Source organism: Nelumbo nucifera, chromosome 1, assembly GCF_055504915.1.
Source record: "Nelumbo nucifera cultivar China Antique chromosome 1, China Antique-T2T, whole genome shotgun sequence".
Taxonomy (NCBI): Eukaryota; Viridiplantae; Streptophyta; class Magnoliopsida; order Proteales; family Nelumbonaceae; genus Nelumbo; species Nelumbo nucifera.
The window spans coordinates 126,141,934-126,168,062 of record NC_142649.1 but is presented as its reverse complement, the minus strand read 5'-3'; the positions used below and the strand labels follow the sequence as shown (position 1 = coordinate 126,168,062).

At 38.5% G+C, this 26,129-nt stretch overlaps 1 protein-coding gene across 6 annotated transcripts; it reads right to left on the bottom strand.

Moving 5' to 3' along the window:
- Positions 1-265: 265 nt before the first annotated feature.
- On the bottom strand, positions 266-26,129 carry LOC104609783 (plant cysteine oxidase 5-like). 6 transcript variants are annotated; one of them, XM_088894179.1, is made up of 7 exons: positions 25,708-26,129; positions 24,785-25,167; positions 15,200-15,289; positions 14,411-14,568; positions 14,102-14,249; positions 829-1,032; positions 266-735 (listed from the first exon to the last, which is right to left on the bottom strand). In XM_088894179.1, the coding sequence occupies exons 2-7, from the start codon at positions 24,882-24,884 to the stop codon at positions 617-619; spliced, it is 819 nt and encodes a 272-aa protein (XP_088750305.1). In that variant the 5' UTR covers positions 24,885-25,167; positions 25,708-26,129; the 3' UTR covers positions 266-616. The 6 variants fall into 6 exon arrangements, with proteins under 6 accessions (XP_088750305.1, XP_088750303.1, XP_088750304.1 ...); XM_088894177.1 differs by having other exon boundaries at positions 266-750; positions 25,708-26,124; XM_088894178.1 differs by having other exon boundaries at positions 266-750; positions 24,785-25,164; positions 25,708-26,124.

Genomic DNA, 26,129 nt, shown 5'->3' with positions numbered 1-26,129 from the left:
ACAGGATTCAAGTAGTTAACCCCATATAGTTGGAACAAAGCTAGATGATGATGATGATGAATGTTCCAAAAGTTTCATCTCAACACGGAACCAGCAGTGAAACCAATTTTACAATTGAACCCATGAAAAGATCAAGGATTAAAGAATTACCCAAAATGCTTGGTGTGAAACAAATTTCCCTCAAAAGCTTTAGCTTTATGGCTTGTAATCGCATGCTTATTGCTTGGAATGAAGTGATACTGAGCCGTTCAAATACTCCAGGAAATGAAACAGCAGTAGTCGAAAACTTGAACCAAGAAGAAAACCACAAGAAAAGTATCTCATCCTGTCAATAATCACCTGTCCAGCTATTCTAATAAGGGTACATGGGGTACAAGTTCTTGCAGTCACTGTTCCGCTAAGCTAAAGGCGAGACCATTGATGGAAAATAGTGTCAATGTATGGATATTTACAAACCGAATGCCCACCACCAAGGCACCGACTAACAGTAATTATTGTATTGATCACAATATACCATTATTCACCTCAACGCTTCCTTGTAATTAGGCCCAAATGATTAATGTTTTAGCTACACGGCTACACCAGCTGGAACCAAAAAAAAAAAAAAGAAAAAAAATCAAATTCGAATAATTGGGCCCTTGTATACCCCCCTCCGGACCACAAAGTTATCAGGAGGCTGGAACTCTTCCAACCAAACCACTTCAGAATCTTTTATTCCATTTGATTCAAGAATATCTGAATGAAGATCAACTGGAACAACAACAATGAATATCAGAATCCAAAAGGATATTATTCCATAAATATGGATTAAAATGAAAAAGTAGTTACCAGATAAATCCTTCATGGGGGACTTCCGGAAGTAAGAGCAATGTCGTCCATCCTCCGAGGAGTAAGGGGGTGATAATATGTCAAAGAGAGCACAAGGAGTTGACGCTTTGAAACAGTGAATGTTGCCACCTCTGTTTGGGTAAAGTATTGTTGTATCACATGGCGCAGTCATCTCACAATCTCTAACAATCTTTGCAGGCCTTGCTGCAAATTGAAAGGAATAAAATAAGATGTACGAAATAGAAGGCATAAGATTTGTTCCTTCGGATACAATGTACATTCAAGAAGTGTAAGGAAAACCTATAATGTTGCTTCAATAATGCATTCACCAGCAGTGTGACATGTTAAAAAATCAATACTTCAAGCAACTGAACCTAAAATAAAAAGACTCAAAAAAAAAGAACCTAAAATAAAAATAAAGATTCCATAATAGACTAAACCCACAAATTGAATCTTCAAGCCTATAAAATGGAGTAAATCCAACTGTATTATAAACAAGATCTTAAAATTATTAACAATGACAATGTTATTGCATAAATGAACAATAAAGCATCATTGTTTACCTCATTCAAAATGTAGGATAATATTTTGAGATCAAATGGTACCTAAAGCTCAACCTCTACAGTTCAACCTAATTATGCCTGCAGCCTGCCCACCTTCATATAACCCATTAATGTAAAAAAGATCTCCTTCCCTTAAAAATCTAAAGAGCTTCAACCACATAGAGCTAAATTAACAAAGTCTCATTTATAGATAAATTCAGTATCACCATGAACTAGGAACAACTCAGTCTTTCTACCATGTGGAAGCTGCAGTTCAAAAACCAGCATCCAAATCCAATGAATGCATATCTTTGACCTTCCTAGAAGATAGTAAAGCTTGGGATTCAGCAATAGAAAAATCAACATCTAATGTTCAGGACAATTACTTACTGATTCACCATTTTTTTATTTTCCTTCTTTTACCCTCATTTTGAAGAATAGCTAGTTAGGCCCTGTTCAGTAACACTGGCCTCTGACACCTTTTTTCTTTTTCTTTTAATTTTGGTAATGGACTACACAATAGGTGGTAGCCCTCCCCCAAACCCAGGTGAAGGTGGGACTCAATCCAAGGTCTCCTCTATAACCAGCCAGAGACTTTACCAATAGGCTATCTGGCACCTTTGACCTCTGACACCCGAAATGCAGAAAAGCACTTAAAACAGTGCTTTTAAAAATTTTACTTTTCTACTTTTTCTGATACCTAAAAGTAGATAATGTTGTTTTGAAACCTAAATGCTGAAATCTGAGAAATGGTTGTTTTACCATTCTGACCTTTTGGGTGAATCTTTGATGCAGGCATGAAGGAACATGGGGAAAAAAATCAAGAGGCTCCCCCTCCAGGTCAAAGTTTCATGAGTGTCCCATGACGAATTGTGATTTTCTTAAGAGGACCATGGGCTCTGTTGGGGCCTATTGCCAACTCAACTGTTCTCTCTAACATGCCAAGATAAATGAAGCAGCTGATTTACGTCCCAAGTTCATTCATTCACTCAATAAAATTCAAAAACTTCTCAGTTTCCCAAGTTTTAAGGGCAGTCTTTTAAATACTACCTATTTTTTAATATTGGATTGATTTCCTAATTTAATCAAGTCTAGTACATTTGGATATCTTTATTAAAAGATTTCTTGAAAAAATTTCTTGTAAGAAATATTGGTTAATTGCCATGTGGGGTCCACAACGTTCTCTTGGACCTTAAGTTGGAATTTCACCACTTTTATTTAGAGCTAATTTAAGGAGTCAAAACTTGCTTGATTTGCTTCATTTTTGTGTCATAAATAGGTTACTTGTCCATCTAATGATATTATGACCTTCAATAAAGGAAAAAAAAAGTTATGGCCATTTTACAGGAATGGTTTTAGTGATTCAAAAGGCATGCTAGGTGCACAGGCAAGGTGCATTTTAGGGTATGTACCTCACCTAGGTCCCAGGCACAGCACTTTCAAAAGGCACACGCCTGGTGCACCTTGCGCTTCAGCCCAGGCATGCACATTTTTTCTGCTTTTCTATGCTTAGCAGCTGGGCTGCTAATGTTGCTCATTCATTCATCTTTATAAAAGATACTTTTAAAAGACACTAAAGGTTATAAGACCTTTCTTTATAGGGATTAAGAATATAAGACCCTGACATGGACTTGTTTGGGCTTGCTTCAAGGGGCTTAGTATAAAGGCGGCTCGTAAAATCAGGAATGCATAATGTTTAACATCACATTAGCTATTTTAAGTAATGCAATTGGAAAAAAAAAAGAGATTAAGAGTTTATATGCTTGATTTTGTTTTTAAATTTTCATTTTAAATATGTTTTACTTGTTATGTGTATGTGTTTTAATTTGAGATAATAGATTTTGTTTAAAACATTTATTTTAAATTTTAAGTTTATATTTTTAATTAACATTGTGCTTAATATTTTGCACTTTTTCGAATTTTTTAGCATTTTTTGCATTTTTACGCCTTGCTTCCTGTGCACCTCACGATCCTCACCTTGCACCTCACGCCTCAAGTGCAAAATGGCCCTTGTTCTTTTTTTGCACCTTGCACTTTTAAAACACTAGATGAGACTATTTAGTGAAAATAGTAACATCTAAAATGCTAATAAAAAAAAGCAATAACATCTATGGTTATTCTAGAATCATTGAAAGACCTGGCCTAACCCTATCTTCTACATCTATTAAAGATCTATAGTTGTAATAGATGAATGTGCATCCTTTCTTCTCTTTTTTTTTCTTTTGCTTCCGTATTCTCTTCTAGGGCTGTTCATGTTTGATGTCAAACCAACCAAACCGACCGGCCCAACCCAACCTGATTTGGTAGGTTTTTCAACACCACCGGTCAGTTTCAGTTTGTGTAGGTAAATAAACCGAACCGAACTGAACATGTGAGCCTTTAAGCAATTAGTCTCTAGTCATTCCTAATCTAGTAATCCCCATCCTAGTTTCTAGTTAGCTACTTAGCTTTAGCATAAAAAAAATATTAACAAAATGGGAATTGATTTTGTCTTTGGGATTGTTTTTCTTTTTTGAGTTGGAAACTTTACACCAAATAGGAAACATTGGATATGGGGGAGGGGGAGGGGGGGAAGACATAATTTGAATCAATTTCAAAAACCTTTTTGGGATTAGCAAGCATTGCAAGAAAGATCCCTACACCTTTAGACTTGCTAAGCTTAGGAAATTGCTTTCAATGGAGTCTTGGACAGTGGACGCGTTGGAGTCTTGCATTTTTTGAAAGAATCAAAGAGAGGTTCTACTCTCTAAGGCATGCTTTACACCAAAGAGAGGTTCCACCCTCCACCTGTTTCTTTATTAAAGTTGTCTGACCCAATATGTTAAACCAACCGTGTAGCCTAAAGGTATAAACAAAAACTTGAAAGAAAAAAGTAAAATTGTCATGGTTGGACGTGGACCAAGTGGGGTTAGTTGAACATAAACCGTGTAGCCTAAAGGTATATACACAAACCGACCGACTAAACCGATAAACCGACCCTTCATGTTTGGGTCAGTTTTGCTTCATGGTTGGTCGGTTTCGGTTTGATGATTTAGTAACCCGACCAGGTCGGGTCGGTTGAACAAAATGTCTTAACCGACCCAACCCGACCAGTGAACAGCCCTATTCTCTTCTATGTTTTAAATCTGAAATCCTTCTACTTCCCTCCTTACCCCATCTCGTATCTTATTGGAAAGGTGTCGGTGAATGACAGGATAAAAGTTTTAGGCCAAATAGGAATATTTATGGTTATTCTAATAATAAAAAATAAAAATAAATAAAACTATTTTAAGGTGTGGCCTAACCTTATTGTATACATCTATAAAAGGCCTTGGATTGTAATAGAATGATACAAATACGGTGGAGAAAGACTGTAAGTTTCAATGCTGTGAGGTCCATCCTCTCTCCTCTCTCCATTCTTAAAATGTATCTTTCTTTTTCTCTCCTTTTTTTTGGATTCGCTGCTTCTCTTTTTTGTCTTTCCTTTCTCCATTGCCTTTCATATTTCAAATCATAAATCCTTCTATTTCTCCTCTCTTTACCCATTTCATATCCAAGTTCCCCATTCTTACCCACCATATGAAGATTGTAGATTTTCCCTTTTCCAACCTGCATTAATAGTCCAACTATGCAGAACCTTGTTGAAAGAAAAGTTTTATTTCTGTCTAGTGGGCTTATTGGGCCTATTTTGGGCCTTTATTGTTGGGACTGTCTACTTTTTTCATTGTTCACAGTTGTTTATACATTATAGTTGTTGTACAACCAGGATATTCTGGTCATTTTCACTGCTCTGACAGATTCATATTACTATTACATGTTTGAATTTGCAACTCCAGAGTACAAGTTGATAGAGGGAAAAACAAATTGTCCCTCTAACCCTAGTCCTGGCTCTATAATTGATTTTTAACTTTTTATTGTTAATATAATTTTGGACTTTTGCTCCTCATACTTAATTTCTCAACAGTGTATAATTCAATGGTTACAACTTTTTCCATCAGTCATTTCCTAGATAAGATGACTAGGACATAAATTGGTTGCATTTTGTAGCAGAAATTGCATGAATGACAAGATTGTTATATAGAAGGTTCTTTGTAGCTCTTTAAGCCAAGTTTACTTGGTCTAATTTGCAGTCCACTCCAATTTGTTCTAAATTAGAAAGGTTTTTATTCACCTTGGATTGGGAGGAGCATTGGGGTAACCTAGTCTCTAGAGCCTTACTTTGGGCACCTTCTTTTTGGCCTATTTCAATCTTTGTGCAAATGGGTTCTTAGAAAAAGTTAAGGAATGTTGGGAGGAGAGCAATCCAAGGACCCTTTGTGAAGGAATGAAGTTCCACTGGAAGCTGAAGAAACTCAAAGGCAAAATTAAGGAGGGGAACATCAATCAGTTTGGGAGAATTGAGAAGAAGAAGCAAGAGCTGATTAGTAAGATTGAGGATCTAGATAGAAAAGAACATTCAGGCTTATTTGAAGAAAGGGATAAAGATGAATGGTGGTCTCTAAGGAGACAAAAATCAAGGAATAACTGGCTTAAGGAGGGAGATAAAAATACCAAATTTTTCCTTGCTTTGGCTAATGGAAGGAGGAGGAGAAATTTTGTCTCCAAGTTGATGGTAGAGGATGCCACTCTGACTAATCATAATGAGACTGCCCAAGCCTTTTTTTTTCTTTTGATGAATGAGTAAAGAGATATATTAATCAGAAAATATAAAGTTACAAGCATCCCAAGGAGAGCCACGAGGTGCAACCTCTCCTAAGAAAAAACAGTTTTACAAAAACAACTACAACTAGAACAAGTCACAGATTAACCCAGTAAAGACGGTCCCGAGAAGCCCCTTGTTTGGCTAATGAATCAGCTATAGCATTTGCCGATCTGCCCACCAACTGAACACTAGCTCTCATATTGCTGGTTAGCCATTTCACTTTTTTGAACAGATCTCTATAACCCCCATGTGACAAACTCCGGGTTCAAGAGCCACCCCACCACCACCTGAGAATCACCTTCAATTATTAAGTCCTCCACCCCCAGCTGCTTGGCAATCTGAATTCCTTGAACAGCAGCTAGTACTTCCGCCCTTGTGGAGTCACCCACTCCCACTGGTCATGAAAATAAGGAAATAATATTGCTGTCCTTATTCCTTAGGACCCCTCCTATACCAGAAGGCCCTGGGTTACCATGGCTGCTCCCATCAAGGTTCAGTTTAATGACACCCTCAGGAGGGGGTGTCCAGTCTACAACCCTCCTGTTCTTCTTAGTAGAGGTATTGGCCACTACTAGCCAGTTCCTCCACAGATCATCGAAAGTAAAATCAGCAAAACTGTTTTAATGTTTTCAGCCAAAAACTTGCCCTTGTCAGAGTGCAATCCTTTACTTCAGAGAAACTTCTTTCCTTTCCTAGGAAAATTCTAGCATTTCTTTCTTCCCAAATGGTCCACATTAGAGCATCTCTAATGCATTTCCACACAATTCTCCCTTTCCTCATGTGCCACCCAAAAGTAGACGGGTTAAACAACATACTTACATCAGATGGCAGGTTCCACCTACATCCAAACAAATTAAAAATCCAATTCCATAAAGCTGCAGCAGAAGGACAAGATATCAGTAAGTGGTAACAATCCTAGTTCTGCTCTTTACAAAAAAAGCACCAATTAGGGGATAGACATAAGTAAGGTTTCTTCTTTTGCAGGTTTTCCAAAGTATTATTCTTACCATAGTAGACTTCCCAGCAAAAAACAGCAACTTTGGGGGGTATAGGTCTAGCCCACACTTCTTGCACAGGAACACCCAAGGGGAAGAATCCAAGTGAAGGTGCCTTTTGGGGTAAGGGTCCAAATTCTGCTGTCAAGTTTAGAAGGATCCAAGCAAATAGACTCAAGAACTAGTAACAACTCAGAAATGCAGGCAGATTCAACATCCCTTAACCCTCTACGAAAGCCAAAGTCCCAATTTAAAGACAATGCAAGAACCGAAGGGGTGATAAACTTTGAAATGGGCTATTTTTTATACAATGACAGGGAGTAAAGAGGGGAGAAGATATTTAAGGGGTTGATTACCCACCCAAGTATCTTCCCATAAACGAATGGATAAACCAGAGCAAGCTTCATACCTGATTAAACTGAGGAAATAGGGCAAGATACCATGAATAGCCTTCTAGGGTGTAGTGAAAGTAGCCCGACGAGATACCCCAACATCCCCACCATTCTCTGAGTAGCCATGGATACTATCCACCACCTCATGCCATAACCTTCCTCTCTCTAGAGGCCATCTCCACAACCATTTTCCTAAGAGAGCTTGATTCTTAAGAACTAAATTCCCTATCCCCAAGCCCCCTTCTTCCTTACTCCGACTGACCACCTCCCATCTAATAAAATGATCCTTTTTCACCTCCCCCAGCACCTACAAAAAATCCCCCATTGCCTTTTCTAATTGCCCAAGCCTTTGTGGATCACTTTAAGTCAATATGTAGGAGACCCCTGGATAGAAGACCGTGGATTTATTGTTTAGATTGGCCTAAGCTAACTGAAAACTCTAAGGTGTGGTTGGAAAGGAAGTTTGAGATTGAGGAGATCAAAGAGACTATTTCTCTATGGATAGATCTAAAGCCCCTGGTCTTGATGGTTTATGATGGCTTTCTAACAAGACTGTTGGAAAGTATTAAAAAATGATTTACATAAAGTCTTTGATGAATTTTTTGGGAGAGGTATAATCAATCTGGGGCTCAACTCCACATTTATTGCTTTAATCCCAAAAAATAAACCTAATGGTTGTGCACCCAAAGGATTACAGGCCAATTAGTTTGATCAATAATTTGTACAAAATCATTGCTAAGGTGCTTTCTCAGAAAATTAGGGTTGTTTTTTTACCATCTTTGATCTCATTGGCTCAAGGAGCCTTTATTAAGGATAGACAAATTATTGATCAAATTTTGATTGCCAATGAATGTGTTGAAGAGATGAAGAGATCAAGAAGGGACTCATTTGTAAACTGGACTTACAAAAGGCTTATGATCTTGTCAATTGAGGTTTCTCGGTGGAAGTAGTGAAAAATTTTGAGTTTGGTGAAAGATGGTGCAAGTGGATCTTAGGATGTATCAGGACTTGTCATTACTCAATTCTTGGTCATTTCCAAGCTATTAGGGGAATTAGGCAAGGGGACCCCCTTTCTCCATTCTTGTTCACTCTGATTGCAAAATTCCTTGGGAGATTGATCGATAGGGCTGATGCTAGGAACTTAGTGATGGTAATGACTTGGTTTGAGGAGAACTGGCAAAGAGGAGATACCTATCACTCACCTTCGATTTGTTGAAGATACAATTTTGGTTTGTGATGGTAATGACTTGAGCTGGGTGAGAAACTAAAAGATGATAGTCCTTATTTTTGAGAAAATGTCAAATTTGAAAGTCAACTAAGATAAAAGCTGCCTTGTGGGATTGAACATGGAAGATAAGCAAGTTGTTAAGGAGCTTAAGTGTTGGATTGTAAGGTGGATACTCTACCCTTGAACTATTTGGGTCTACCCCTAGGGGATAATCCGAGAAGAAGTCAATTTTTGAACCGGTTGTTGAAAGATTTTCAAAAAGAATGGCTTCGTAGAATATGTGTTACCTGTCTCTAGGGGGTAGGATAACACTAATTAGGTCCACTCTTGCTAATTTGTCGATTTATTTATTTATTGTCTGTCTTTAAGGCCCCAGGAGGGATTAGCAAGCAACTAAAAAAATGATGACAGATTTCTTATGGAAGCCAGGGAAGGAGAAAAAAGATCATAGAGTCAATTGGGAGGTGGTTAAAAGAAGTAAGAAATTTGGAGGGCTAGGGTTAGGGAATATTCTGGATAGGGATGTGGCTCTACTTGCAAAATGGATTTGGAGATTGCCAATTGATAGGGATAAGTTGTGGGTGAAAGTGATTATCAGTATTCATAGTCTTGCAGCTAAGGGTTGGGATGTTAGAGTGTTGGCTAGGGTTACAAGAGCTTCCCCTTAAAAGAAGTAAGAAATTTGGAGGGCTAGGGTTAGGAAATATTCAGGAAAGGAATGTGGCTCTGCTTGCAAAATGGCTTTGGAGATTGCTAATTGATAGGGATAAGTTGTGGGTGAAAGAGATTATCAGTATTCATGGTCTTGCTACTGATGGTTGGGATGTTGGTGTGTTGGCCAGGGTTACAAGAGCTTCCTCTTGGAAGTCTATTCATGCCATTCTTCCTTCATTCTTACTGTTTGTCAGGTATAACCCTTGCTCTAGTACTTTTGTTAAATTCTGGGAGCACTTATGGTTGGGTAATGCAATTCTATAAGAGCAATTTCCCTCAATTTATGCAATTTCTAACCGAAAGGATGAACCTATTTCCTCACTCATAAATGATTCCAACTCCTCCACTAGATTTTTTTGGGACTTGGGAAGTGAGGTTTGGAGTAAGCCTATTCCACCTAGGATTGGTGGCTTCTATTGGGATGTGATTCTTGGTAGGGTCAATACTTGTGACTTGCTCCAAAGGAAAAGACCTAACTGGTGCTTATCTCCTCATTGGTGTCTTCTCTGTAAGGCTAATGGTGAGTCTTCCTATCACTTATACAAAGTCTATTCCACCCCACCTTTGTTAGATGGAAGAAAACAAGAGGCAAGATTTTGTGGATATGTACGAGAGCTGCTATGTGCTGGACAGTGTGGGAAGAAAGAAATCAAAGATTATTTGTAGAAAAGGAAAGAAATAGGGAAGCCCTCATTGAAGCAATTACAACCAGGGTGTTCCACTTGGGTGAAGACTACGAAATTATTTGAAGGAGTTTCTGCTGCTGATCTGAGGAGAAAGTCGGGTAAGTGGCTGACTCTGCCCCATTGAAAACTGTAATTAAATCATCCTGGATCCATCCATCTAATGGATTTATCAAATTGAATTGTGATGGTATAGTGAGGGTAATCCTGGACCTTCAGGCATTAGGGGGGGAGGAAGGCAATATTAGGGCTATATTTTCTGGCCCTATTGGTGTAGGTTACTCTTTGAGAGCTGAAATCCTAACTGTGATGGAACGGATTCAGAAAGCCAAGGAATTAAATATTTCCAAACTGACAATTGATGGGGATTGATCAAAAAAATAATTGAAGGGGACTCAAAGCTTGTTACTGGTTGGCTCCAAAAGGAGATGGACTAGTGGGAGTATATAAATGAGAAAAGGAAGTTCAGAGTTATGCTCAAGGAATGGAAATTCAGTTTAACTGGATTAAGAGAGATACTAATAGCTTGTCTGATGCTTTGACTAAGCAAGGGGTGGGAAGAAATGATTTATTCTGGGTTATGCTATAATGTTTTCATTTTTGGGGGTGGGAGCTAAGAGAGTTTATCTCCCCTCTCCTTCTTGTATTTGCTTAATTATATCTTGGTGAAATCCATTCAGTTATTGATAAAAAAAAAAAAAGTTCTTTGTACAATTGGAATATAGTAGACATTGAGCAATCACACAAGAACTGGAGAATGCTTAAAACAAGGATGTAATCCTAAAGCTATCTGTAAAAATAAGTCAGACAAAATGAAATGAAAACTTTTAAGTTTTTCTTCTCCAATAATAGTAGAAAATATAAGTTGAAATACATTGACGCCTAACTCAACCAAAACCCAGTCCTAACAACCAGGACAAAAACATGTACGTAATTACAAATCCTCTTGAGCAACAATACCTAAAATAGACCATAATCAGCATCACAAGGAGACATGTTTTTGAACTTAGGATGGACCAACAGCCAGCTATAAGAAGTGAACCAATATCCAGAACAACTTGGCTTGTATCTCTTCTCTTCCCATTAAAGATTCTTCTATTCTTTCCCTCCATAAACTCCAATATATTGCTCACAAGGAGACATGTTTTTGAACTTAGGATGGACCAACAGCCAGCTATAAGAAGTGAACCAATATCCAGAACAACTTGTCTTGTACCTCTTCTCTTCCCATTAAAGATTCTTCTATTCTTTCCCTCCATAAACTCCAATATATTGCTCTCACCAAAAAAATAAAAAATAAAAACTCCAATGTACTGCAAAAGGCATCTGACTTGAGAAAATTTTAACCTTCTTGCTCCAAGAAAATGATGGCCATTGTTCTAAAACCATGGAGATATGCCCCTTATTCCATGGATGATTTCACAAGAGGATATTGATCAAAAAAAAAAAAATTGATTTCACAAGAGCAAGACCTAGAACTCAAGAGTATTGGAGGCCACTGATAACACCTCAACTTAAGCTGAACTTTGATGTATGCATTGTTGGGAATCCAGGACCACCAAGAGTAGGAGGAACTTATTAGATGCTATGGGAAACATTATTGCAAGTAAAAGAATGGAAGGACTCCCCAAGCAGTTTGTTGGTGCATATGGCAGGAAAGGAATGGAAGGACTTTTGAAATTCAGACTTCTCCTGTTGAAAGATTTGTGCAAAAGATGGAAGGCTAATAGCAAAGTGGGTATCCATCAACAGATTATTCAAGGGCCTTAAATTCAATTGTTTTTATAGTCATTGACTCAGGATCTTATGGGATGATTAGTTGGCCTTGCACTGCTCTCCTTGCTTTTCTCCTGTACTATTGTATCTGGTTGTTGAGGGAACTTCTCCCTTCGCTTCCACCTTTATTTTATGGTTTTTAATGAATTTATCTTATCTCTCGAAAAAAAGGAAAAAAATAAACTGAAATAAATCCATAGACAATCCACTCACCAAAACTGAATGATACAGATGAAATATAATCGAAGTATCCAGCTCCACCAATACTCTCCATGTCCCACCAACAACAAGGGCCATTGGAGTTCAACCCACAATTTCCATTAACACTAACTTCAACCTTGAATTACTACCAGCAATTCAGCCCTAATTGAGTCCCCCATACCCACTGGACCCTAGAACAAAGCAACAACATGTCCATTTTTATTTCTGAACAATTAGTGTACAGGATTCTTGACAAAGGTTCAAAGTATTGACACACCCCAATACGCCATAGGAGGTGTATCAACACTTTGAACCTTGCACATGTATTTTGTTTGTCTTTCTCAAAATATGTCAGGGGTCGTTTTAAACATTGTTTAACATTTGAAAACAAAAGTTCTGGGAAAAGATATTAGAGACCCCCTTTCAACCTAGCAAAGATTTTTGAGACTAAAACATCTTTATGTTATTTCTGTTTTCTGAACCATTTAACTGCAAGAGCACCCTTCCTGATCTTCATCGAAACATCAGGCTCCTCATTGATTCTTTCCAGTTCCATGACAGAAGTTTTCTCAAAAACTTGACCTCATCCACCTCTGTACTTTTCTCAGTATCAACTCTTTCAGGTCTATCTGAACTTAAAATGATGTCAGTGTCATCAGAAAGTAACAGACTTTCATGAATATCTCCAACACCCTCCCGCACCTGAGGCCTGAATGCCTTTCTAGTATATTCCTCCCCCAAGACAAGAATACCAATGCCTTGCCCACTTTTACTCCTGTTTTTACAATCTTTTCCACATCAATAGATTTTTAAATAACATAAATCTCATCTATAGGAATTTCTTCTTTCTCTGAATCAGAATCCTCTTCTTCCTCCCCTTCAATTCCTTTTTCCACATCATCCCCATCATCCTCTTGTTCCATACCATTTCTTCTCTTGAACACCTTTGAAGGACCCGCTAAAGCTTTCCCATTTTTTACATCTAAATTTTCCATATTCCTCTCCAAGATTAATTGTTTATGCAAGTATTTCCCCAATGCAACTTTTACCCTTCTTCCATCCCTCTTTTTCTTGTAGTTTTAATTCCCTTCCTCCTTGACCTAACATCAAACTCTTCTTTCCTTCTTCACCCCTGCCTGACTCCCATTCAGTGTAAATTCCCTGAAAACTCTCCTTCTCTCCCCCCTCTTACCCTCTTCTTTTTTTTCAATCAGTAAAAGTAAATATTAAAACCAATTTGAAAGTTACATCAATGTATTACACACCCCAAGATACAAAAGATTACATTTTTAACCAAAATATTTGTTGCCTATTAGCCCCTTGTTTAGCTTAAGCATCTGCCATCCCATTTGCTGTTCTTCTCACCCATTTAAAAATAATAGTGAGCTCCCTTGCTATGCTTTCAATTTCCCTAAAAATGTGTCCATAGATCTATGGTATTTGATTATTGCATTTTGTCCAGGAGATGACCACTTGGGAGTCCCCTTCCACTTCCAATTGCTGGAACCTAAACTGCTTTGCAAACTTTGATCCCCCCCTCTACCCTCTTCCCTTCCCAAAGATACTGTAATTACATTTTCTAATGCCTTCATCACCAATACAAACTCTATAATCTCCCCCTCCCTGAAAATTCTCCTTCTCTCCCTCTCCTGCCCAGAGGCATAATTCACTATCAATGTTGTTGACCCCAAAATACCATATCACAAAGATTTAGATAAAAAATAGATAATGCACACTAAGTATGGATTATGACAATAATATTACCATGAACAGATGAAGAAGACATTTAATATGATGATTAGGTTGACTGCTTGACAGAGGAAGAACAATACAGGACTGAAAATAACTAAAGACTCTAGAGGAATACATAGAGGCTAGAAGTGATGAAGAAAATAGTTATTTACATTAAAGTGACCAACTCCCTAGATCTTTGTGAGAGGATATGGTTTTTATTTGATGATTTATTGTAAATAAAATGGGTATACCATTCTGAATATTGTTAGGCACTAAAAACATGTTAAAAATTAAAAAAAAAAAAGGGCTATGGACAGAAAACTGCACCTTTTGACAGATCGGAAGGTTCAGGTACATTAAGCCAATCATATGATTTTACATACAGTGAACCATACAGAAGTTTGCTCAACACAGTCATTCCAGGATGATTATGAAGCGGTATAATGGAAGAAGGTGGCATGCAAAATATTCCTATCTGCAAAAAAAATAATAAAAATAATAATAACGGTTAGGCACATCAATAACTTCTGCCCACCCAACTTCCAACTTACCAGAAAATTGTTTGCATTTCAGCCTACTAAAACCAATTGCAACTCATTTACTGACAAAAAACACTTGATAATGTTTAAAGCTTACAGAGAAGCTATCACACTCATGCAGGTGTAGATATTTGATTTGAGGCAGGTAGCTCCCATTCCGACCCTTCTTTCCATTAGTACCATGTGCAGAACCTTTCCATGAACGTACCAATTGTGCTTCCTGTTCAAGACCTACATCAGAAGGCCTGATGGTATCTGAAATAACAAGCAATTCAATGTTAAGAACCATCAAAGAGGTGACCTAGAAGAAACTTGAAACTTCAAGAGTAAGCATGTAGCCTAAAGATAGATGTTACATTTGAAGTTCTCAAAAGGGTAAATTACTTGTACCTCTCCCTGGGTTTTGGTCAAATATTAATACCATCCCTTGGATTTACCTACTTACTCACCCCTTATTTGGGATTTAGTCACTTAATCCACCCGTGCACTAACATGCTGTCAGTTTTAGTGTCTGAAAATGCTTATCTGACATTTAGAAATTGCCAAAAGTTTATTTTACCTTTTTGGGACCTTCTTGTATATTATATGGACAAAGCTACCTTCATTTATGCTTCTTGAAGGGACATTTTTTCACCCATTAAAATTAAGGTGTTATGAATAGTTGAACAAAGGTTCTAAAAAAATGGAATAAAATAAAACTTTATATGGTAAAACAGTAATTAGTGTTTGTAATCGTGGGTACTTTTGTTAATTTTAAAACACATATTGGAGAGGTAAAGTACTTTGGTAATGTATCTATTTCCATCTTAATTCTGTTACTTCGATTAACAAATCACATGTAGTTTTGTGGTCATTGGTCAATGGGGCTATAAATTGTTAGATAAACCTGACTGGTGGTACAAGTGTTTGCCCAGAACCCCAGGGGCGGTAATAAGTAGTTTATCCTTCTTAAAACACCAAAAAAAAATGTTGCAGCCTGCAAGAGACAAACATCAAAAATAAGATTTTCCAAAAAATCAGCAATATATGAGAGAGATTTCCTGAAAATAAAAAATAAAAACCTACAAAACAAGGTACATCAATAATACAGTAAGAAACTTGTCCACTGAAACTTATTATGAAGTCAGTTTGTATCTCATGCTTATGACTTCAGCACCATAAACCTTAAATATTCTGGTTTAAACAATTTTATACTGTAGATTTTTTTTTTTTTTTGAAACTGTAATGTAAAGTATTTCATTAAAATCAAAAAGACAAAATACAATGAAGCCCCTGTACAATGAGAAACTTAACAGAGGATATACAATTCAGCCCATTATACTCTAGAATTGTAATGTTGCCCAGGCAGCTTATGCCCCATATTTTAAGTAATCTTGTAATTTAAATGCTTATACTTGTTTGCATCTGCATATAGTTTATAACAGGACTACAGAAGAGTGCAACAAAATAACATAGATATACAGTGAAAAGGAAAGACAGAAGACAATAGTATATAAGCAGAAATAGGTTCAGCTCATATCAGAGAATCCTAGTTTAAGTGGAGCCTTGAAGGTTCCCGTTATGAATAAAGACAAGAAAAGTAACATTCTTATTGCTCATAGTAGTAGATACTAGATACAAACAACAAAACAAATGATTCCAAGGGATAGACTTTGGGATATTAATAATACCTAAAGTTGAACAAAAAAAAATGTAGTGCAATTTAAATGCTTGAGTGCGAACAGAAGCAAAACCTTGAGAAATCTCACCGTGCAGGAGTGGGGAGTGATCAAAAGCCTTGATGGGGACAAAGCGCCCTAGGGTTGGATGGCCTAACAAATTTTGTTAATGTTGGGATGCTTTTTTTTTTTTGAAAGATCAAAGGAAAATTCATTAAACTAAAAATGTCCAAACATCTCAAAGAGATGGTTGTCTAGTTGACAAACCAACTACAAAACAGAAAAGACACTGAAAAGAATCAAGTTACAAGGATTCAACTCCAACAGCCTCCAGAAAATTCTCAAACAAATCAGGCTCATTCACTTGCACAAACTCAGGAAGACAGAAATCCCAAACTGCCATCAAAATGCCCATTCCTGCAATAAGAATTCAATGTTCCACCAATTCTGCTCCCTCCTACCTTCTCTCCTACCCCTCACAACCCAGCTAGAACCTCATCTTCCTCCCCCTCTCCCAGACTTCCACCAACCCTGAGATCACTCAACTTCATCCAGTCCCTCCTCTTCTCCCCTTCCTCATCCCACCCCTTAATTTTTTCTAGGTATTCTTCCTTTTTCTTTTTCTCTTCTTTTTTCTTTTTTTTCATATTTCTCAAATGCTATTTTCGCGAATCCTTCCCCTCCCCAAAAAACTAAACCGAGAGGCTTTCCTATCTCGACCTCCCTATCCACCAATTTATTAATATTCACCTTCCCATTTTGAACCATTTCCTTGACTTCTTGGTCCTTTTGTATCGGTTCCGCTCTTTCTCTCTCTCTATTCCTGTCCCTACCAATTGTGGCCTCTCTTTCCACTGATTTCTGGAGAGGTACACAGCCAGTGACACCCTCTTTATCCACACCGTATTGTGAACACAAAATCTCTTCTGCAACAGGACCCATCAACACTCACCTTGTCTTCTTGTTCTTTCCTCGAATGGGAACCCGACAATTTAGCCTGCATCATTGACCACTTAAGATCAGATTCGGCAGACCCACTCCCTTTCGCATCTTTTCTCCTATAGACCCATTTATAATTCTTTGTTGGTCCTGTTCCAACAAGACCAAGCTTCAGCCTTGAAAAGATTTTTGACACATGCACGACATTATGATTTCTTAAACTACGCAGTTTTTTGACAATCACCTCAGAAGGTGCCTCCTTCTCATTCTCCTTAAAACAACAATTGTCTTCAAAACAACTCTCCTCCTCACTGTCAACAATGACGCCACGATCTGTAACCTCCTCTTCTCCGGTCGCAGAATCAACCTCAGAATCAGCATCTGAACTAGTGATTACATTCCCATCCTCTTTCAAAGCCTCCTCTGACTTCCCCAACCCCTTAGGACCAACCTCCACAGTATCCAAAGAAGCAGGGAATTTTATTTCATAACCAGAATCTTCGGAAACTGCTTCTGCAATCCTAGTCTCGAAAGAGGAGCAAATCGCCACAAGCACACTGTCGGCCTGTGAGCCATATCTGACGTCACTCTCTACGAAAGAGGCCTGATCATCAACGACCCTAACCCCTATTCCTCCAATCAAGCTCTTCTTACCGCATTTATAATACCTAGTGATCACCCAGACCCAATTCTCCTCCCTTCTAGGCTCAATGTCTTCGGAAGACCTGACTAGATGAGGAAGGGTGATGTCTTCCTCTGAAAGCAAACAATCCACAGCTTCCTTTTGGATCTTCTCTTAAATCTCCCCTTTCGACTTCCCAATAGACATTTCTTGAAGTGAGCCCCACCTATCTTTAGTTCTTTTCGAAAATTTACTTCTAAAACCTTACCTTTAAACTCATATCCCTTTGAGGTCGCTCCAACACTGCCCTTAGAGAAAAGAAAATCTCTGCTAACCTTGTGGGCCCCACATCCATTTTGCTCCACATTCATACTCGAAAAGGAGCAAATGGCCTTACTGGGACCAATCTTTGTATTAAAACCTCTTGCCAGGTGTCCCTTCTCAGCTAACGTCCCTTCTTTTCCTTCCCCAAAAATTCCTCTTTTGCCATCCCACCTCTCTAGACTCTCCCCTTTCTCCTCTATGTGGCTCTCCAACTCCCCGACTCTTCATATCCCGCCATCTTCTTCCTCTTGACTACTGGAAACTTGCATTTGTAGCTCCCCTTTCTCCTCTTCACGACAAGCATAGTACTGACAACGATTCAGCATAACCATTGTCTCCTCCTCAAGCCAACGAAGCGGTATGCATCCTTCAACCACCACTCTCAGGTCATACCACTCCCCAGGGAAACTAAGCGCCAGACTCAACGAAACCAAATGAATGTCCTGCACTTCGACCAGAATTCTTGCAGCAACCAAGTTCTTCATCTTGAATGTGTCAGCATCGACTCTTCTAAAACGACCACAAGTGTCTTCCACTGTGCAGAATGCAACCAAGTTCCAGGCATGGAGAGGGATCCCAAACATGTTTATCCAGACCAGGCTTCAAATCCCCACTTCACGTATTGCCCCAACTAAAGGGTTCCACTTACCTAGCCCGAGATTAGATGTTCTGAAACTGTCTAAACCTCGTTCCAGCACTTCATCTGCCTCTTCCTTACTGTTAAGAATGAATGTGATAAGAGGGATGGAAGAGTTCCATAGAAATTGGTCTCTCAAGAGGAGTTTAAACACTGCATTTATAACCTTCAATCCAAAGATGGAAGGTTCTATTTAGTTTAAGGATTTTTTGCCAATTAGTCTCCTAAATAAGGGAAGTTCAGTGCATGAGGCTCCCACCAATGCAAGGTATGGGGAGGGATAGATGTACACAGCCTTACCCCTGCAGCTACACAGAGAGGAACCCTGGTGACCCAGGTTGCAACAAAGCAACCTAACCATTGTGCCAAGCCAAGGCCTACCCTCTCATAAATCTCCTAAATGATTTCTACAAAATCCTTGGAAAAGTGTTGGCTTAAAGGATGAAATCTGTCCTTGGGAGCATCATTTCCAGCTATTAGAGTGTTTTTTCCTGGGTGACAGCTGCTAGATAGTAACCTTGTGGACAATGAAATGAATTGATTGATTAAGAATAAAGGAGGGGAGGCCTGGCATTCTTTTTTTATCAAAAACGGTAACTTTCGTTAAAGATAATTTAAAACTGAAATACAGAAGTCAACCCCTATTAGAAGAGGTTGATCCAATAAACATCAAACATTACAGCACTGCCCAGTAATCTCTCCCTTACAGTTCCTTGTTTTGCTAAGGTGTCAGCAAAACCATTTGCTGATCTCCTTACCCACTTGAAACAAACACCCACCTCCCTTGTTATGCTAAGTATTTCCCTTATCAGCTATCTATATTGTCAAATTCCCAGCTGCCCTGATTGCATCCACCCAATTTCCAATTTGGAGCCCCCCTCTATCTCAATCTGTTGTAGCCCCAATTGTTTGGCCAGTTTTACTCCTTGATGTAGTGCCAAGATTTCTGCTCTTAAGGAATCTCTAACTCCAACTGGACCTGAATACAGAGCCATTATCTTGCCTTCATTATCTCTGAAAACACCTCCTATACCAGATGAGCCCAGATTACCTATAGAGCTTCCATCAAAATTCAGTTTCACCCTTTGTTGTGTCGGTGGGGACCAAACTTCCCATACCAGAGCTTTGGAAGAAGTTGTAGCTGCCACAGTACCCCAATTTCTATAAATGTCTTCAGCAGAGAAGTCCTTAAAAAGATCACAAGATTTCAACCAATGGATAACCTTAGTTGTTACTCCTTCCACAACCTCTTCCTTGGATCTACAACTACCTTTGAAGATCCTATTATTTCTTTCCTCCCACACTGACCACAATACAGCAGCTCTAGTGGCTCTCCACATAACCCTTCCACGGACCTTTGGTTGCCTACAAAAAGATGGATCAAAGAGGTTCACCACACTCACGGGGGGGAGTCCACCTACAGCCAAAGAGAGAAGAGGACCAAGACCAAATAAAGAACACAAAGGGACACGAGATTAGTAAGTGTGAGATTGTCTCACTAGGACCCAAGCAGAGACAACAAACATGGGGGGAGACGCACATATTTAGCCTCTTTTTTTGCAATAAATCTAAGGTATTGATTTTTTGGAGTGCCACTTCCCAACAAAAGTCCTGAATTTTTTTAGGTATAGGGCTACGGGCTACCCCACACCTCTTCCTCCTTTGAAGAAAAGTTCCCTGCAAAGTTAGAGGTCTGAAGCAAAATGTTGTAGAAAGAAGAGCATTTGAAAAAACTAGAAGGCCTGGCATTCTTTGCGAGATTGATCTCGAGAAAGCATACGATATTGTGAATTGGAGAAGACTTGATGTTGATCACTTCCCTTGCAAGTATTTGGGGTTACCCTTGGGTGCCAATTGCAACTTTGTTGCAATTTGGAATGCAGTGTTGGAGAGGATTGAGAGGAAGTTGGCCATCTTGGAAGGCTTAATACCTGTTGAATGGTGAGAGAGTAACCTTGATAAAAAGCACACCATCTAACCTCCCAACCTATTTCCTTTTCCCAATTCCAATGAAGGTGCCAATGAGGATTGAAAAGCTTCAAAGAGACATTCTTTGGGAAGGTTGGCAAGAAGAGAAGAAAATCCACCTTGTCAGCTAGAACCAAATCTGTAATCCTTATAAAGAGGGAGGTCTTGGGTTCAAAAGAATCAATGACTTCAATTTCACCCTTCTGGGTAAGTGGATTTGGAGACTCAGGGTGGAAAGAGATGGGAGTTGGAGCGGTTTGGTTGCTGCAAAATTTGGTGTGAGAAGAGACAATTAGGTTACAAACGATCTATTTCCATCCTTTGGGTGCTGTCCATGGAAAGGCATCATGAAAGCTTATAATACTTTCTCTAAGGGTGTTATCTTCAGGCCAGGGAATGGTCAGAACTTGAGTTTCTTGAAAGGCCCATGGTGTGCTGATAATTCTTTGTTTCACCTTATTCAAAACAAAGTTGTTGTCACTGGTTGATGTATGACTGAGGGAGGAATCCCATCTGTGTTCTTTAATCCAGTAGAAATTTCCAAGATTGGGAGATGGAAAATGTTATCAACCCACTACAGCTGCTAAGGAATCAAACCCTTAGGAGTAGGCAGGAAGACCAATGGAGCTGGAAATGGAGTAGAGATAGTGAATTCTCTGCTAAGTCTTATGTGGAGAACTTGAGAAGCCCCAGCAATGCTTTCTTCCCTTACAAGGTAATACAGAAGACAAATGTTCCTTTGAAGGTTGGTTTTGTAGTGTGGGCTGCATCTCTTGGCAAGTGACTCACCAAGGAGCAGCTGGTGAGAAGAGGCACAAAGATTAAAGATATGTCATGTTGTTTATGTAGGCAGGTGGCAGAACCCCTTAACCATCTATATATTCAATGCCCTATTGCCTTTAGCATGTTGACCCATTTTCTAAAGGCTGCAGGTCTGTGCTGGGTAATGTCTAACTCTGTCTTAGAGCTGTTTTTTATAGTTCTCTGTCTTGGATCTGTTGTCAACTTGGTCCTTGTCTGGGTTGAGCAGAAGAGGGATGTGTGTTTGGAAGGCAATTCCTGCAGCTGTAATAGGGGCAATTTGGGATGAATGGAACAGGAGAGTTTTCAGCAACAAATGTAGGGAGATTGATGAGCTGATTCAGGCTTCTGAGGGCAATTTGGGATCCTGGATCTCAATCTCAAAGAAAATCAGTTATCAGAATATTTTTTCTTTTCAATAAAAAACAATCTTTTTTTTTATAATTAATAAAAAACAATCTTTTCTTCTCTTGATTTCTAAAAGCCTGTGGGACCTGTCATCTTGTATCATGCTTCTTCTTTGAGAGTAGAGGCTGTGCTTGTCTCCATTTCCCAAGGAGGCCTGTGGGACCTGTAATCTTATATCAACTGTAGTTTCTTGGATTATATCCCAAGGAGAATGAATTTTGATCCCAAATGGAGAAATTAGAAGAAGATGTCTGTTTCAACTCCAATTACTCTCTGTTAACATTATTTTTTCTTCTTTTTTTTTGAAGAGTAAGGATAAAAAAATATATTAAAAAGAAAACACGTACAATCAGATCAGGTGTCGAGGCGACACATCAGTACATCAGTCAAAATTAAAAAGATTTGCATTACAAGCTTGGATTTCAAGAAGATCCCAAAGGTTTTCTGTGAAGTCTGAGTTTCTTGTTTGCTCAAATTCTTGAAAAGAAAGGACCCAGCTTGTGACGAGTTTTCCAAGGTGGGGAATGAAAATGGTGAAATGCCAAACCACAACTTGATTTGGTTATTCTTCTGTGATGCCTCGATTGAGCAGATGAACTATCTCAAGATGCACTTGATTTGGTTTGAAGTTGTCTTGGGGTTGAAAGTAAATCTGCTGAAAACTGAAACTTTATTGTAGGTGGCATGCCAAATCTTCAATTGTTAAGTGACACTCTTGGATGCAAAATTGGTTATTGCCTTCTAGTTATTTGGGCCTACCACTTGGAGCAAGATGCACCTCTAAAATGATATGGGGCACTTTATTGGAACATTTTGACAAAAGGACTAACATAAGAGTTACGAGTTGGGACAGTTTTGGTTCCTTTTGAGCAAGATCCTTTTTCAAGAAATTAAATAGTCAGCCCTCTAATGAATTTCCTCACAATAGAATATAGCAAAAACCAGCTCCATCTAGGATACCTTTCCTAGGTTGGACTTCCACCCTTGGTAAATGTCCTGCCAAGAACAAACTAGGGAGAAGGGGCATGGTGCTGGAAAACTCTACCTGTGTCCTATGTGAAGTGGAGGAAGAGACACAAAACCATATTTTCTTGCACTATACCTGATCGATGATGCAAGTGTTATTGACCTGGCAGCTCAAAAACATGCAAAATTATAATCATGAACTGTACATGGAGTATAAATAAAAGAAGCAAAAACAGCCCTAAGAACCATTCTATAACAGACCTCTGAACCTTACCCACAATGCTTTCCCTCAATGATTCTTATTTTCAAAGATTCTGCAATTGCTCTCTTGACAATAGGTCCAGCATATGGCCAGAGGCACCAGCTTCCACAGTATTCTTCCTCTCAAACTTAGACCCTGGATTTATCAGGAGGAAATGATGTTGTGCAAATCCCTCAGCAAGGACTCCTTCCTCTTAAAAAGCTTCGCAAAGTTGGCCCATAATCCATATGCCATTAGGGAGGTTGCAGTGAATGAGTACACACATATTCTCCATCTGCAATTCTCTTGCTGCCAGATGCACCTTGGTTGGTACTTTATCTAAGATTGCAGTCTATAAGAAAAGGACAGCCTTAGTTGGGGCCTTCAATCTCCAAATCCATTTCCACAGGACCTTGCTCCTCTTCTGAGGAGGTAGAGCTCTATAAAAAGATTTAACAGAAAATTCCTTATTTCTCAGCCTTCCACCATCTACTGCCCCTTAGATGGGCAGAGTACTTTGGGGAGTTGTTCCTCTAGTGATCTTATAGTGCATCTGAACAGAAAGAAATCAGCGCATCTTTGAGAAAAAAGCTAATCCCCTACAAGTTGTCCTTAATAGAATTAAAGGTTTTTTTGTTCATGCATTTCAATTCATAGATACTCCAGGAGTGTACCCTATAATAGGTTTTTATATACTGATTTTTTGTTCTCTTTCCGTAATTGGCATTGAGTTGTGAAGACAGATTAGTAAATCGTAGTTGTTTTGTATAGTTCCTTTTGTACAGCTCTTTGGTGTACACAGGGTCTGATGTATATATTCTGATCATTTTAATAAAATTCCTTGCCTCTTCAAGAAAAAAAAAATAATGATCAGAGCCCTAATATTTTCATGCCTACTAAGGGGAACTCTTTAGTTTCTAAATTGTCCTACATCATGCCATAATTTCTGAAGTTTGATTATGTCCATTGAGTAGGTAAGGTGGATTGCTTGCCATGGATTTGGATCTTCTTATAGAAGTTTTGGTCACGATAACAACAGATGGATTGGTGTTGGCAGTTCTAGTAATTGAGTGAAAACCTAGGTTTGTCCTGTATATACTTTTTCTTTTTTCTGGCAATCTAATTGAGTACCATCTGACTGGGATTGAATGAGGATTAGGTTGTTTTCATATTTCTTTATAACTACCTTGATGAAAATAGCAATAAACTGAACAATCTTAGGTTTCAATAAAGAAAGGTCAGAAGAAATGTGGCATGACTTTAACAACCATCATCAAGACTTTAAAGATCACGAAGAAACCACTTGAGTTGAATTGGAATTGCAAGCTTCAGATCATAAGAGAATTTTACTAATATAATTATAGTCTTTCTTAAGGTGGACTTAACTAAAAGAAAACCCCTCCAAAAGAAATGTATCTCTTCTTTTATGCTGTCAATTTCTCACTGAACTTTTCTACAATCAATCCTATAACTTATCCAATCTTGAGTAGGCTCCAAGATGAGCCTAAGATGTATGAACTGTTCAAGCTCCAACTCCTCAACATTGATCCCAGGCAGCCTACTCTTTTCCGCATTGTTAATATAATGAGTCAACATTTGTCAAATAGGCATATTACTGCTTCTTTTTGGTGAGACTAAAAGTATATTTCATTACCAATTAAAAAAAAAGCAGAAGTGAACAACATTCCTTAGGACTAATTCTGATCTTCTTTTCCTGTAAAAAAAGAATAGATAACACAGCGAACTTCACCAAGCAATATTCACGCATAAAGACACGGATGAGGCAAGAGTACCAGGAAGAAGCATAAACATTACTTTGCTTAAGATAACTCATTATGTACATTCTAACTTCAGGTGGAAACAACAAGGACAACAAAGGAGAGAAGAAAAAAATCAGTTCATCCCACCTAAAAGTGCGCGAACATTTTCAAGAGATTCTTCTGAAATAGGTCCATTTGGAGAGAAGGACTCTTTGCACGTTTTATACAGCCTCTGTACAAATGGCATAGCGTATGGAAAAGAAAAAACAACTAACCAAGAGATTTGAAAGGAGTAGACTGTAAAACAGAACTCGTTCGCCCAAGATACTTAATCAGAACAGATTGTAAGTACAACCACTGCCAAGCTCAAATTCATGGAAGATCATTCAGTACCATCCATGCTTCACTGAAGTGATTTCAGAACACAATTTGTCAATATCTGAACTTCCTTCTCCCAATCAAATTGAAATTTGTAAATTTGCATTGTAGCTAATCAATCCCTATTGACGAAATTCATACAGCAGTACCTGCTGCAACAGCAGAACAATTAATTACAAGGGTTAACTTAATCAAAAGAAACGAAAGCTACCAATTACTTTCATTTGAACAAACATGTAGAGAGTTAGGAACACAACGAACACTTATAGTTACATTAACACCTCCAAATCAATAACCCTTTGAGCTAAGACCATCACATTTCTACAAGCAAATGATTCAAAGGTACTAACTCTTTCATGCCACTGCACTTTCATTCAAGTAAACAATAAAAAAAATCCACTTTTAAGCTAAGAAAAGAAAAAGAACCACAACGAAAACGATAACCCAAGTATTTAAAACCCTAAAATCAGAGGAATTGATCCCCATTTTAAATTCAAAAATGAATTCAATATCCATAGCTTCCAAACACACAATCCCAACTGACTAATTACTGCAACAAAGTTCAATACAATTAGAAACCCAACACAACAAAAAAGTATTTACAGGGAATTCAGATTGAGCCATATGAACCAAATAGAACTGTGCCGGAGATGATTTGAGATACAGAGAGAGAATGGTACAGGCTAACATACCCAAAGATGCCCGGAATTATGAAGGCAGAAGAGGGATTTGGCAGGTGAAATCGAGACGAAGGTGAAATTTTAGCTTTCAGGTGGAGTTGAATATATAAATTGCGACGACCGGGGAAGAAAAAAAAAAGTTGTTCAAGAAGATCTTTTGTTGTTGTCTCGAAAATCGAGCCAGGAGGCGTCAGTGGCCTTTGTTCCTGGCTCAACGCAGAGAGAGAGAGACGGAGCTGCGCACCTGCGCTTCTCTGTTGTTGTTTTCTACTTTTCTCTGTATTCACCAGAAAATCCGACTTTTCGGGCTGTAATTTCTGAGAATTTACGAAAAGGCACCTCTCCTTCTCTCCCAAGAACAGTGGAGAAAGAGACCAGAGACTGGACCCTCTTAAAGGGAAGGATCAAGGACGAAGGACGGAACACGGAAGGAG